We start from the raw sequence: 15,955 nt of genomic DNA on the forward strand, positions 1-15,955 counted from the left end.
CCTGGCCTGGCCTGGCCTGGTCTGGCCTGGCCGATTGTTGCCTGTAACTGTAATTGATGTGCCTGAATGTGCGACTGGCGAGTCGGTCGGTCGGTCCGAGTCGCTGCCAACATAAATCCACACTGCGCTGGATTGAGGCCCGTCCTCGAGTCAGCCAACCAAAGGACTGACTGTCTGAGTATCCGAGAATCTGTGGTGCCCCCAGCCTCGTGGTGGCACGTGGCATGGGGAGACAGACATGGGTTTGGGCCACGGCACGGCTCGGCAGAACAGATTGAAGTCGCGTGTCTCCCTTTTATTTGGGTAATTAGTACAAAGCAACTTGATTATCGCGCCATCTCCCACCCCACCCCCGCGGCCACATAGCAAACCGCATTCCAAAATTAAGTTGGGACTGGGATTGGGATTCGGATTCGGATTCAGATCGGTTACCATAGCAGCCAAGTCGACTTAATGGCCAGCAATAATTCTGAGTGTCAGGCAAAAGGGATGACACAAAGGAACAGGTCGGATAACATTGAATGGGATGACTCGCAGACGGGTGGAATGGGTCGAAAGGGTGGAAGGAACGAAATCAATTTCATCTTTAATTAAAACAAACTCACTTGGCTACATTCCCATAAGCTTTGCTAGAACATAACCTCTAACTGTATTGCCTGCCCTGCCTCCTGCTTGGGCCTAACGCGTTCTGCTCGATCAGCTGGCGGCAGTGTGCTACGGTCACACTGTGCGCGCTAACGTACAAAATATGTAACGAAAGGACTCTCTGATTTCAGGCCTGTCGGACACGAAGCTGCACGAGATCTATCTGGATGACAAGGAGATCAAGCTGAGCTGGATGGTGGACTGGTACAAGCAGGAGGTGCTCTTTCACCTGCAAAACGCCTTCAACGAGCAGCATCGCTGGTTCTACCTGGGCTTCTCGAAGCGGGGCGGCCTTGCCGATGCGGACATTTGCTTCTTTGAGAATCAGAACGGCTTCTTCAATGCGGTCACCGACACGTACACCAGTCCGGACGGGCGCTGGGTGCGCAGGGACTACCAGCAGGACTGTGAAGTCTTCAAAATGGACGAATTGACGCTGGCCTTCAAGCGAAAGTTCGACACTTGCGATCCCCTCGATCTGCGCCTACACGTAAGTAGTTTGTTTGCCCCCAAAAAAAACATGGATTTCAGCTTACCCTTGCCTTACCTTACCCTTACCCTTACCCATTTGTGTGCATGCGACAGGAGGGCACCATGTATGTGGTGTGGGCGCGGGGCGAATCCGATCTTGCCCTGGAGGATCACCAGTTCGCGCTGCCCAATGTGACGTCCAGCCACGAGGCGGGCGTAAAGATGCTGCAAATTCTTCGTGCTGACAAGATACTCATTCCCGAAACGTGAGTCTGGGGGATTTGCTGTGGAACTTTCTTCCAATATTCCGATTTGTTTTACTCTCTAAAAAAACATTGCAGCGATCTGGATATGGTGGAGATTACCCTCTCGAAGGCACCCATACCCAGCGAGGAGACCACCTACTGGTGCCACGTGCAGCGTCTGGACGACTTTGTACAACATCGCCATCACGTTGTGCAGTTCGAGCCGCTGGTCACGAATCCGGCCATTGTGCACCACATGGAGGTGTTCCACTGCGAGGCCGGGGAGCACGAGGAGATGCCGCTGTACAACGGCGACTGCACAAATCTGCCGGCCCAGGCCAAGGTCTGCTCAAAGGTGATGGTCCTCTGGGCAATGGGCGCCAGCACGTTCACCTATCCGCCAGAGGCTGGCCTGCCCGTCGGTGGCCCCGGCTACAATCCCTACGTCCGGCTCGAGGTGCACTTTAATAATCCCGAAAAACAGGCCGGTGAGTGGGAGTAGAGCAGCTACGAATGGGCCCCCGCAACCCTTTCATAAATATTAATCATATGCGCGCACTTTTTTTACCCTTTCCAGGGCTCATTGACAGCTCCGGTTTTCGCATCAAGATGTCAAAGAGTCTGCGACAGTTCGACGCAGCCGTCATGGAGCTGGGCCTGGAGTACACGGACAAGATGGCCATACCGCCCGGTCAAACGGCCTTTCCATTGAGCGGCTACTGCGTGGCGGACTGCACGAAGGCCGCACTGCCGGCGACAGGCATCATCATCTTTGGATCGCAGCTGCACACGCATCTGCGCGGCGTGCGGGTGCTTACGCGCCACTTCCGCGGAGACCAAGAGTTGCGAGAGGTCAACCGTGACGACTACTACTCGAATCACTTCCAGGAGATGCGCACGCTGCACTACAAGCCCCGTGTGCTGCCCGTAAGCAAACATTACCACCACAGCACCACCAGGGGACGAACCAACTCATCTTTTCTTTGGTTTTTTACCCAGGGAGATGCTCTGGTGACCACTTGCTACTACAACACCATTAACGATACGAGAACTGCCCTGGGGGGCTTCTCCATCAGCGACGAGATGTGCGTCAACTACATCCACTACTATCCGGCCACCAAGCTGGAGGTCTGCAAGAGCTCCGTGTCCGAGGAGACGCTCGAGAACTACTTCATCTACATGAAGCGGTGAGTGCGAGTACATGGCAATACGATATGGCAAATAAGAAAAAGAAAAAACCTCTCATTTCTCTGCTCATTCAAATGAATTTAATTATGCTCAACTATATTTATTTCTTTGAATGAAAATGACCAAACAGTCAGCTACGCGGCTATACAATAGGTCCTTGGCTATCAAATATTTATTGCAGAATGGGTCTGCTGTCCATAGCTGACTTCATTCAGTATTTGGGCACAAGCATCCGACATTTTTTGCCTTCTGATTCAAGTCATTGAAACACCAAAACCCCCCGCCCCACACAACCCACCTCAACCCAAGGCATATCCTCGACTGGTATTTTTATTGTTGATTTCTTTCTTTATTTTTTGCTTCCTTTATATAACAATTATGACGCCCGTACACATTCTTGCTGCCATCCAACCAACCATCCATCCATTCATCCATCCCCGGGAGCGTTCGCTGCGTTAATGGAAGAAATATTTTTTAATCTACGCAGCGAAACCGACGACAGACGACGCGACGCAAACTGTATGTAGGGATTGGGTACTGGGTACCGGGGATTGTGGGTTTTCATTTAGGGTTTTCTTCCGCCGCTGCTTCTTGTGTGCATCAAAGGCAAAAGTTTTTGGCATTCCTTTTTTATACCCGTACTCAAAAAAGAGTTAAGGGGTATATTAGATTTGTGGTAAAAGTGGATGTGTGCAACGCAGAGAAGGAAACGTTTCCGACCCCATAAAGTATATATATTCTTGATCAGCATCAATAGCCGAGTCGATATAGCCATGTCCGTCTGTCTGTCTGTCCGTCCGTCTGTCCGTCTGTCCGTCTTGATGAGCGCCTAGATCTGAGAGACTATAAGAGCTAGATAAACCAAATTTGGTTTCCAGCCTCATGTGATATCACACTGCTACAAGTGTATTTCAACATTTCGCCCCGCCTCCTTCCGCCCCCACAAAGGACGAAAATCTGTGGCAGGCACATTTTTAAAGATACGATAAAACTAAAAACGCAGTATCGTAGAAAATGCCCATATCTACCAGATTGCCGAATCTGAACTAGATCGGATTATAATTATAGCCAGAATGAAGAAATTAATTTTCTGTTGGTTCCCTCTCCTTCTCCAGCGCTGCTGACGCTACTGATTCTCTTTCTCGCTTGCACACTCTGCCGCGTTCAGTGCGCGAGCAACCCCTAGCGGAGGAGATGTAGACTCTAAATGGAACATGTACAATCTACATGTTAGATGTAGAATAGACATTGTATATGTAGATGTAGATAGCAGATGTAGCAAAAAAATGTAAAATGTAAAATTTTTTTTTTTTAATTCTAAAATTCTAAAAAATTATATGCTCTTAAATGTATATACTGACTGAGTACGGGTATAAGTAGAGTCGCGTCCCCAGAAGCGACTCGCACGTTCCTTCTCGTTTTGTTTGGTTTTTTTTTGTTCGAGTTTCGACTCGTCGACTCCTTCGCGCATTCATAACGGCGAAGTGCTCTTTGGTGCTTTCTGCCACTCCCACTGCCAATCCCCTGTAAGCTGCCCCCAAAAGGTGTTCGCTAATTGCCAACTTTAAGCACTTGAGCATCAAGGCGAAGTTTACATTAGATTAGGGGCTGCCGCAATGAGGCTCGGTTCGGCTCGGCTCGGCTTTGAAATACATAGGGGGGGGCCTGAGATGGAGAAGATGCCAGATTTGTGGTTGGGTAGCTTGAAATTGCTGTGACTACTTAAAAGGCAATGCTAAGTCCTGTAGATCGCGAAAATAATATTAGATTTGATCAAACATTGCATTAAACTTAGCTATACACACCAGAGAACGGCATGCACATATTTCCAGATGATTTTAAATCACTCAAGCTTTGCCTTCTTTTATTCTGGCTGAGTTTATTCATGCTCGTTCGTTTTTCGGGTGTTTCGGGTGTCTGTTACTTCGGCTCAGCAATGAGCCAATACGATTATCAGCTCGTATGATTTTATTCAAGTGAAGGAACGGTCGGCACACATACATGCACAATGTGTCTAATTGCTTTTGTAAGCGTAAAACGACGAAATAATGTTATTCTATTGCTGCTGACAGTGCACCACTGCAGTGGTGGAAAAAGAAATGCAAAATATAAATCAAATGAAATGAGTAACGAAATATTTATTTTTATATTTTCTTAGAAGTAAAATAAGGAAAAATTTTTTATAATTATCTTTTGATTTAAGCAGTTAAAGTTTAAAATTTGTATAGTAAGAGTACAGGAATATAAGGCTATCTATGGATTTTGGGCCAAGACGGTTTCTTTTCTCCGTTATTATATTCCCAGCTAAGGAAAATTCTCGTTCTGCTGCTGCACTACTTGCTGGGATTGAATGAACCTTAAGGGCCAATTTTGAGAGATTTGGATATACTTGTTCATTAATTTTCCACCATTTTAAAACATCAAATTCATCGGTTATTTTCACATTTTCTTTACAATATTTTTCTATTTCATCGGCATGTGTTTTCCATGTAGTAAGGATTTTTGTAGCAAATAAGGGAAACAAAATTGAGTGTCTGGATTATTGGATTGATTAGAAAACGCAATGCTCGTATGCGATTTTGCATGTATGCGTGTAAGCCTTTTCACAAACATGTTGGATATGATTGTATTGTACACGAAGCTGAGATTTGTGTGAGTGTGAATGAACTGAGTTTCCCAACTGAAAACAAGACATTCCAAAGGAATTTTTTGCGAGAGGAGCCCGAAGACCTCGTCGGCTGGAAATTTTCACCGCTCGGCTCTTCGGGCCAAATCCGTCTGCGTCGACTTTGCATGTATGCGTGTAAACGTTTTCACATACATGTTGGATATGATTGTAGAATTGATGCGAGCGAGGCGATTGCCAGCACAAGCTGAGTTTATTCAACACTGAGTATTTTTGAGTGATTATATATGAGTACACAAAGAAACACCCTAAGCAAGAAAGTGATCCGAACGAAGCGTCTGACAGCGCAAGTTGAGTTTATTCAACGCTGAGTATTTTTGAACGATTGCATGTGAGCAAAAACTTTAGCTCATGAGTAAATCAAGAAATATGTGATTTTTGCAGTTCTCTGATACACACACACACACTCTCTCTCTCTCTGTCTCTCCCTCACTGTGTCTCGCTATAAATTCAAACTGATTGCTTTTCCCCCCCAGAATGTAGCAAAAAGCAAACTAAAAATTTGATTTCTGCTTTCTTTGCACCACAGCACGGAGCATCAGCGCGGCATTCACTTGAATGGGGCACGTTCGGCGAATTATCGGAGCATCGAGTGGAGCCAGCCGCGCGTCGACCAACTGTACACGATGTACATCCAGGAGCCGCTTAGCATGCAGTGCAACAAATCGGATGGTGGCCGTTTTGCGGACCGCAGCTGGGAGGGCGTAACGCCCACGGCCGTGCAAATCAAAATTCCCATACACCGCAAGCTCTGTCCCAACTATAATCCGTTGTGGTTGAGGCCGCTGGAGAAGGGCGAATGCGATTTGCTTGGCGAGTGCATCTACTAAGCGGAAGGACAGGTTCGAGCCACAGCCCGAGGATTAAGCATGGGCATGGCAACCCACACACAAACACACACACACACACACGCACACGCACATTGGGATTTTGGGAATTTTCTTTAAGTTTTCATCGTTTAAATTGTTCTGTAGCTGTTCTGTTTTTCGTTTTGTTTTATCGCCATCATCAGATGACATCATCACTGGTCACTGGCAGGCGACTGGCAACTGGCGACTGGCGACTGGCAACCTTCTATCGGCCGAGTGAAAGAGTCAAAAGCGAGACAAAAGGCCAAAACAAATGTTTTCACTCTTTAAATAACTAATGCACTTACCTCCTTCAATCCACTCCTTCCTCCACTCTGCCACTCGATTTCGTTTGTGTTGTTTATGCTGTTTGTGCTTGCCCCCTGCTCTGCTCTGCTCTGCTGGTGGCAGTGTCTGCTGGGGCGAGCCTTTGAAATTTGCCGACTGACAGCGCCGCCAGGCTAAACGGTTAATACAAAGCAGCTAGCCACACACACACACACACGCACGCACACATCTATATATATAATATATATACATAAATACTTCAACGTAGAGCGGCACACATACACGACAGAAGTACAGGCATTCAAAATTGTAGCATACTTTTCAGCACCAGCTGAAAAATTAAATGGACAACTGGCTGGCTGGCTGACTGACTAAATGAATGATTGAACGAACGACGAAGGCCAACCGGGGCAAGAGAAAGTCCAAGAAAAAGCAAGTCCATCCACCGGAATCTGGTGCCCGGTCCTTTGCTGTTTGAATGAGCCAACGGGCACTGTTTATACAATATAAATGAGCAAACTTCTGATGCATTCCGGACGTGGCAAAGCACCCAAGCAGCCAAGCAGCTCACTCACACCCAACTTGGACTTTGCACACAGAGCTGGCAACTCTAATTATCCAGAAGTGCGAGAGGCTACGTAATGAAATGTTGCCAGCTGTAAGTTTGAGTCGTGCACATTAAATAAATATTGCCAGCTGCAAGATTGAGTCGTAAAGTACATATAGACATACATATGTATGTATGCAGGTTTGAGGAGTTGTAAAATAATTTACAAAAAGTTTTCGGCTAGTTTTAGTCGTGCAGAATGAAAATTTGTTGCCTTCTCTTAGCTTGACTTGATCGTGAAATATGCTGAAATGTTGCCGGCTGTCATCGAGTATGGATCGTACAGAATGGTCCCCTATATATGGGACATGGGCTACCAACAGCCAGGAGCTTGTGACATGCACCTACATATGTATGTATGGGCCATTCGAATCAAATCAAAATAAATACACGGGCCTATTCGATGGCAGAATGGACTGGCTGCATTGTTTGACATTTTTCGTTGGTATTTTCCTAATTTACTAAATCTGATTAGTTGTATGACATGCAACAAAATGCTGGACTGCTGACTGGTGACTGATGATGATGATGATGATACACGCACACAAACATACATATGAGTAAACATGTAATGGATACATTTAAGAGTAGCCAACATATGTAAGATGTGATAATTGTTCTATGGCTATAAACAAAATATATATATATAAAAAATATATACATACAAATATTTAAACTATGTAGAAGAAATATTTAAAAAAAAAAAAAAATAACAAACACAAGAAATATTGCAAGCAAAAACCACAAAAAAAACTGAAAAAAATGTATAATTTATCAAGTAATAAAAACTGACCACCATACCAGACTGGAGCATAAGTATCTTATTTCTTGGGGAAACTTAAAAAAAAAATTTACTCTTCCATTTTCATTGTTTTTTTTATTTTTATTTTACTTTCATTTAATATGTATGTATATTCAGGTATTCGGTTTTTTTCTTCTTTTTAACACGATAGAAGTCATCTTGGATATCGATTTAGTAGATGATGTTTAGTTTTAGCTGCCAGCGCTTTTTATTATTATTATTATTTGTTAATTTATTAATTCAATATTCCTTAATATATTTTGTATGTAGGCCACGTCCAGCGAAAGTGAATTATCGAGATCAGCTGTCAAAGTTATCAGAGACAATAAAAAAGTCGTATACTTTGTGATTCGAATCGGATTATTGTGGATTATTCGGCGTACGCGATGCTGTGAGTATTTCTTTCGCTGGAGGGATCTGATATCTCCCCTTATTGGCATTATTATTGCGAATTTCATCCTTCAACACGTTGCCTGTTGGCGGCCAATTTTTAATTGATTTTTCAGTTTTGTGCGCAATTTTTGTGTGCGTGGTGAACGGTAGGGTGGGTAGGGCGGTACGGCAGGGCCCGTTATGAGAGTATTAAAAACGCTGGCAATCCAATTAAAAGTTTCTACCGAAACAAAAAATATTTTAATATTCATTGTGGCACACACAGAGAAAGACAGCGAGACGGCCCGACAGCGAGACAGCGAGCTAGCGAGGGAACGAGACAAACTACATTAAAAAACGAGTGAACACCACGAAGAAGCGGAAGAGAGTGAGACGTGTAGACGCTTGGGGAATGGATAAATTTTGATGCATTTTGAGAATTCTATCACGCGCTCGGACCTACATAGCCTCTACATTTATTTACATGAATTTATGTACAAACATTATAATCGGGGACAACATACATACATATGTACATACATGTATGTATGTACATATATGTATGTATATGTATATGTACTTTCATTCCATTAGCATTACTTTATCATATATAGCAGGCAGCCGCTTTCCCACTTTCCCGTACACATACACACACACGACGGACACTCCCCAAGCCAAAGAAGCTCAGAAACGCACCAGAAATTCCAACATCAGCAGCAGCAGCCAACAACAGTCGCCGCAACGAACGTCGCATAGAAGCGTACACATAGCGAGAATCCTGCTGTTAATTATCATTATTTCACTTATTATTTGACACAACAGCTTTTTGATAGTTCTGAACTAAAGATATCGGAAGCTACTTCATAGTTGTCATCCCGCAAGAATCTTAAGTCGCCCAAAGCTAGAATCAAATGCTGTTTTTTTTTTTTTCGCTCAGTGTACGACCGAAAGAGCAAGGGCAAAGGCAAAGGCAAATTTCGTGACTGTGAAAAAGTCAAACGGTTGTTGGACGACATAAACGCGATGTGGATGCGTAACGTAACGTAATGGCATACGTGTGTCTGTGTGTGTGCGCGCGTAATCGCCATTTGGGGTCGTTGTCATTGCATTTTCACGCTCGCGCACACACACAAACACACACACAAAAACACATTTAATCAACCACAAGCCCGCCCTCCGACTCCACTCCGACAGGTTCATGATGCTCAGGACTAGCAGCGGGACAGGTTCGAGGATCCCAGGTTCGAGGTTCCCAGGTTCGAGGTCTGAGCATTTTTGGGGCTGAAGGCCATGCTTCGCGTACCATCATTACTGTCATCCCCCCCCCCCCCCACCCTCCTCCTTTCACATACTCATTTTGCTAAAACATTTATCTGTTCCCCAAGCCCGTAAGTGTATGTGTGTGTGTGTGTGTGCGTGTTTGTTGGGAAGAGGGAGCCGAAACAAAAAAAGAAGAGAAGAAGAAACAAAATTTAATGTCACAAACTTTTGATGTGTTCTAATTTATATACAAACAGACAGACAGAGAGACGCAGAAAGAGCAGGCGACCGGCGACCAGCGACAGCGACAGGCGACAGCGACCCTTCTCGTCCGCTCTGCTGTGGCCATGACTCGTTAAAGCAAATTTGTTTTTACGCTTGATGGCAAATTGCGCGACTTGCCTAATCTTCCCGTTGCTCCGCTCGCACGTTCCGTAACCGTGCTGCCCCCGCTGCCCACACCACCTACACGCTTCCACCAATCCAAGAACTTACGCACTCACTCATACACACTCACTCCATGTGGCCATGCATTGGCAAGCAGTGCGAGCAGTGCGCGCTCTTGTTAATATTTCATATGTCATCGCAAGGAACCCCGCGACCCACCACCAGCGACAGTCATCCACAGGCAGGAAAAAAAAGGTGTTCGAAATATAAGGTGTACAAGGTGCTCTCTTTCAAGAGCAGCGCCCTAAGGTGCGTGTACTTTTGCAAGAGTGAAAGTCCAGGGAGTGACATTCTGACAGGGCGGCACGGCTTTATCAAATAAGCAGTGCACGCAATGCGTTTGTGTGCGTAGACAGCAGGCAAAACGGAACATTTTGTTGGTCCCAGCCCTCTCAGTGGCAGCGCAGCAGCACCTCTTCCTATACTCATTCGATAGGGCCGTGCCAAACTGAGCCCTGGTATAAAGTGATCCCTCACCTTGTGTAAGCACACCTTGCACAGAAAGACAGTGACGCCCCCTGCCCCCTGACATTTCAGCACGTGGCAACTCTTAAATCGCTCGCGTTTAAAAATTTGATTATGTGACATTTTCGTACTGCTTTTAGGGGCAAGGAGGCAAGGGAGTGGCGCAAAAACAAAAAAGTGAAGCAAAAAATGAATGGAAATTTAATTTATACACAGATTCAAATTTTTGTTGGCGGCGGTTGATTTTTTCGTCAGCCACACTGAGGATATTATCTGATGGTTGGTTCGTGGTGATAATACAGGAAAGAAAGACTAATCTAAGGGCGATAAAGCAGTGCAATTCTGGCCAAATGATGTAACTAGAATCATAAAAGAATTAATTTAAATCTCTATTAAAATATTTAAAATGAAGAATTATCTTTTTTTCACACTTGAAGCGATCGTTAGAACAAACAAAAGTGTGCGATGAACTCTTCTCAAAAATCATTCTTTATTATTCATCCAAGAAGAAGACAAATTATTATCCCCAAAAATATGTAAAAAAACAACAAAAACCAAAAAGAAAAAGAGCAAATAAATATTTATTTATTTATTATTATTATAATTTTAATTTTAGTTTTTTTTCTGTGCAGCAGAGCACCGACCAGACCATGTGGTAATTTCATTACGTTTAACGAACTCTTTTCCGCATATTTTGGCATTAGGAGCAAAATAAAAAAAAAATTTAAAAAAAACATTAGATGAACAAAATTGAATTACAACAACAACAGGCGCGTCTCTGCTTGAATAGTCCTATCGTAGTACTATGGGTACGTACTCTTGAATACCACTCAAGTAATCCAGTTCCTCAAAGTTTGGATTCGGTATGAGAAGAACAAGAATTTCGTATTCTTGCATTAAGTGATATACATAGATACATATGTATAGTGCATATGTATGTATGTACATGTGTTGGTTGAATGTTTCATAATTGCAGATAGTTATGGTCGATCGAATCTTCCTTCCACAGATGCCAAGCCCAAGGGTATGCATGACCTGTGCCTTGCATGTTGCCACCGAAACCAAAAAGAGTCTTTTGTAGAGTGTGAGGATTGGGTATCAGATCAACAGCAAGGGGCTTCATAGAACGCGAGATCAGAGCGCCTAGGGGTAGGCCTACCCGACACATATTCATTTCAATTAGGTATTGAAAGTTAAGTTCGAACTTTGAACCCGATATGCTGATCTATCTCAGTAGCTGGCTGGTATGCAATATGGGATGGATGTTCTTCCAAACTGGAAGGTCAGCCCATAGCCAGATGTGAGTCTCTTAATTGAGGCAGTCGCTCGACCGTTTGGGTTAATAACACTACTCGACAAAACCGAACTTTTTTTTTCCTCAAGGATCCAAACCGACTTTTTCTGATAGATATGGGGCTTTAAAATTTTTTAAAGAATTGGTTTTTTTTATGGCAGAACTTTTTTTGAAGAATTTTTGAAGTCTGGTATTTTTTTTTAAGCTTTTTTCAGAGGTAGCGATAGTTTTTTTCACAAACTTTAATAACGTACAGAACTTTGCTATTTTGAAAAGGTATTAAACAGCTAGAGTTGAGCCCAAATATACTTTCTGCATTAAATAGTATTTTTAACGAAATTTTGACTTAAAAACTAAAGAAAAAAAAAAAAAAAAATTATTTTTTCTTTTTTTTTTTTGATAGGTGCGTTAATATGGCTTTAAGGCCTTTGGAAGCGGCTAAAATTCATAACCAAACCTAAAAAAAAAGAACAAAAAACCTTTTTGAAGGCGGCGGCCCAACCAATGGAAACAAAGGAGCAAGGGTTGTACACTTGGTGATCTTTGTTCCCAATTGGCAGGGGCCCGCCGCCTTCAAAAGGGTATTTGTTCCATTTCATTTAGGTTTGGTTAACATCTTAGTAAAAATCGAATTTAATGAGCGATTTAAACGACAAATAAGCACCTATACACAAAGACAAAGAATAATTTTTTTTCGACTTTCCCAGTTTTTAAAGTCAAAATTTCGTTAAACGCCACAAAAATCATCATTTTTGCATTCAGATATTTCCCAGACGGTAAGCTGAAATCAAGATTGGGCTCAATAGCTGCGCAATTATCTTCAAAATAGCAAAGTTCTTTACAACCGGACATTAGAGTTATGTGAAAAAACAAGCGTTATGAAAAAGCAAAAAATACCAGTCAAAAATTCTTTAAAAAAAGTTCTCATAAAAAAAAAAAATATCATCAAACCATTTCTAAGCCCCAAATCTTTAAGAAAAAGTTCGTTTTGTTCCTTGAGGAAAAATCGTGTTGACTAGTGTAATTGAGTCTACAATACGTATTCCGAGGTGCTGCCTTTCACAATGAAAGCGAGGGGCTTGTGTACAGTTTTCAGCTACAAAACTAACCTGTGAACCTGAATCAAGCAGGCACCTGAGGCATCATTGATCAATTCGATAGCTTTTTGCCATTAATAGTTTTTTTTTTTTGATTTGACTTATTGCTTTCAGCCTTTCGAAGCGGCGAAGCTCGAGACGAATACAAAAGTTACTTCAGCCGAAATCAGATGGAAAAAATAAAACATTTTATGAGCGTTTTGGAATTCACGTGAGTGTCGCATCTGATAGAGAATTTTTTAAAAATCGAATTTTATGTATTTAAGATAAATGTAAATGAATGTACTGTAAATGTATTTATAGGTCGATAGTCTATTTTCTGTGCATTTCGGTGGCTGTGTATTAAGCGGTTTAATGCGGCTTAGACGCTTGTTGGGCATCCCGGAAGGAATCCGGCTAGAGAATTGTGGTTGGAGTCCGAAAACGGAACGGCAGCGAGGGCAGAAGAGACCCCGAGCGCGTTTATGCCATTGGGATCGAGCCTTGGGGACCGATTGCGAATTGTGGGAATTGTTTGTTGCCTTGTTTTTGATTTTTTTTTTGTTCTTTTTGATGTTGAATAATTCATGCTAAATATCCAAGAACAAATTGGCATTAATCAGTGGTTTGCTTTATTGAGTTCACACACTCATACACACACACACACATATACACACACAGACACACCACTCGCACACCAACCAATCTGGAAAATGTCAAAGACGAGGATGAAATGGCATTTCCATGCCCGCTGACATTTCTGCTCTGTGCCCGGATCGGGTCGGGTCGGGTAGCATCCAACCCAACATTCCTATAACTTAATCAAGAAATTCCTTTTGCCTGTCCCCCCTCCAGCGCTAATTCTCCTCGCTCGTATGTCTGTCTGGGTTAAGGCTGCGAAATGAAGTGCCACCAAAGGATCCACATTGCCAGCAGTGTATTGAATCTAATACACAATTAATAAAATATTATTCGAGTTCATTCGATTAAAGAAGAAGAAAATGATGTGGAATTATACACGAAATTTTGTTAAAGTATGCGAACATTTTGACATTTTGTAATATTTTTGTATGCTGTGGGCATTGGAATTAGTTGCCAATCTCCTCGGATTGGGATTGCCGCAGGAGTGGGAGTGGGAGTGGCAGTGGATGAGGGAACAGTACCCTCGGCTGCAGTTGCGCCGGGAAAGTTATCCAACTTGTGGGCCACATCCTGGACGTGGCAGCATTGCACCAGGCCATAGGCGGGATAGTCACGCAGACTGCCAAACAGACTGTTCTTCAACCAAGCCACCTGGTCGCACATGGTGGGACAGAAGTCGTTCAAGTCCTCGCCCCTGAACTGCAGGAAAGATCGAGATGTGATTAGCGTTTGCTTTGGCGCCCCCCAAAGCCGATGCCCCCTGCTACTTACAAACGGGGAGTTGTGGCCGATTACGACAAACTCGTCCTGCGGCTTGCCAGTCGGCTGCAGGTCCCGCACATGGGCCCAGATGTGGGCGGGCACTGTCAGCGCGCTGCCGCTGTCCAAATCGATGCTGAGAACTCGGCTGGCGTTGCACTCACGCATCAGCGGCAATGCAAGTTGACCCGAAACACCCAGGCGAATGTCGAACTTGGATCCGGCTGGACCGCTGGCCGCCTGCAGGGCATTGAGCCAATGCCTCCAGTTGCCGGTGCGCAAGGTGCGCAGCCACACGACACTGAGCATAGCTTCATAGCCAGCCAACTGACTGCCAATAGCTGCATCCTGCACCAGGCTGGTGTACTCGAACGCCACTCCGCCCAGCAGCTGCTTGAGCTGCTTGTCTTGCCCCAAGTACACCTCAATTGCCCCCGGACTGCAAATTAGTTCACATTGGCATCATAAATGGGTTAATCTGATGCTATGCATGCCCACCTGACGGCCTTGAAAAGACTTGTGGTGTATGCCACGTTGATATCCAGTTCCAGGTCATTCAGCTGTCCCAATTGCACCTTCTCAATAATCCTGTTCTTGGTCGGAGATGCCGTGTAGCTGACGTACTTGAGCTCAAGCCCAACAATGTCGTAGCAAATCCCAGCACTCTTAATGGATCCCATGGCGCCGAAGTCCTGGCCAACCACGAGGGTCATGTGGTCGTCGCAGTCTGGCAGACTTTTGCGACTCTCGAACATTTGGGAAACCATCGTTCCCATACATTTAACTCTTGTTGCGAATTCATTATCATGGTCTTTATTCCAACGAAAATAGTTATCTTGGCAAAGGAAAGTTTCATTTGCGTTCGCAGATTGGAAACTTTCACCATTATATCTGAGGTGGATTAAAGTTTAGCGAAAAGTTCAATGTTAAAGCAATTAGTATAACAAACCTATTGTCGTCAAAGACATCGAAACCTCCTGCACAATACAGCTGTACCGATTCGTAATTTTCCCGTACCAATGGGGTCTGGGCATCCGACAAAATGTGCTTCGATCCGAAACTTGTCACGATTAGAGGGGCAGGACCAATTATATTCATTGAGCAGCTTCCAATAACATCCTGCGGCAGTATAGAGAGGACCGAAAGGCCCCAAAGAACAGCGTACAGCGGCAGCATCGCGATTATTTTCAACTGATTCAGACCGATCGAAGACGAGGTTTTTATAGGTTTGCGACTGCTGATGCAGCAGATTTACTTATCGCATTTATTCCGCATTATTGAAAGCTGCGTAACCAAACAGTTAGCAATTTCCAATGAGATTAGAAATTACAATGTTCATATCAATATATGTATATTCTAATCCGCCCTGTCAGGCACCTGAAACAATTTGTTTTAAATGTTCTTTCCCTTTTTCACGATTCCCAATTAATCAATGCCGCTCAGCGATCAACAGCGTTGATAAGAATTCAAATGCAGTGTCTCAATGATTGTGGACCAGGGTCTTTTTCTTGAGATTTTTGCGTTCCTCCACTGAAGGCTTTCCTGAGTGAGGCTTTTACTCGGCCCATTAGTCGCCTTTGCCTTAAGTAAATCAAATTCAATAAAAACGAGAAGGAATGTGTGAGTCGTTTCTGGGGACACGACTACTTATACCCGTACTCAGTCAGTATATATGTACAGCTTATGATTTTTTAGAATTCTAGAAAAAAAAAATAATTTACATTTTACATTTTTTTGCTACATCTGCTATCTACATCTACATATACAATGTCTATTCTACATCTAACATGGAGATTGTACATGTTCCATTTAGATTCTACATCTCCTCCGCTAGGGGTTGCTCGCGCACTGAACGCGGCA

General features: G+C 43.8%; 2 protein-coding genes across 5 annotated transcripts in view; one reads left to right on the top strand and one right to left on the bottom strand.

The window, feature by feature from the left end:
* LOC111075695 (tyramine beta-hydroxylase) overlaps window positions 1-6,401 on the top strand; it is a 31,245-nt gene extending 24,844 nt beyond the window's left edge. For all 4 annotated transcript variants that reach the window (XM_022369150.2, XM_022369151.2, XM_022369152.2 and 1 more), the window contains exons 3-8: window positions 777-1,135; window positions 1,231-1,382; window positions 1,458-1,849; window positions 1,939-2,288; window positions 2,361-2,548; window positions 5,765-6,401. In XM_022369150.2, the coding sequence (XP_022224842.2) occupies window positions 777-1,135; window positions 1,231-1,382; window positions 1,458-1,849; window positions 1,939-2,288; window positions 2,361-2,548; window positions 5,765-6,065 (1,742 nt within the window). In that variant the 3' untranslated portion in view covers window positions 6,066-6,401. The remainder of the gene's footprint in view (window positions 1-776; window positions 1,136-1,230; window positions 1,383-1,457; window positions 1,850-1,938; window positions 2,289-2,360; window positions 2,549-5,764) is intronic.
* Window positions 6,402-13,646: 7,245 nt separating this feature from the next.
* LOC111075705 lies at window positions 13,647-14,885 on the bottom strand. The gene is made up of 3 exons (XM_041593988.1): window positions 14,594-14,885; window positions 14,108-14,534; window positions 13,647-14,035 (listed from the first exon to the last, which is right to left on the bottom strand). The coding sequence occupies exons 1-3, from the start codon at window positions 14,869-14,871 to the stop codon at window positions 13,724-13,726; spliced, it is 1,017 nt and encodes a 338-aa protein (XP_041449922.1). The 5' UTR covers window positions 14,872-14,885; the 3' UTR covers window positions 13,647-13,723.
* Window positions 14,886-15,955: the final 1,070 nt, after the last annotated feature.

The sequence above is a fragment of the Drosophila obscura genome, unplaced genomic scaffold (genome assembly GCF_018151105.1).
Source record: "Drosophila obscura isolate BZ-5 IFL unplaced genomic scaffold, ASM1815110v1 contig_201, whole genome shotgun sequence".
Lineage (NCBI taxonomy): Eukaryota > Metazoa > Arthropoda > Insecta > Diptera > Drosophilidae > Drosophila > Drosophila obscura.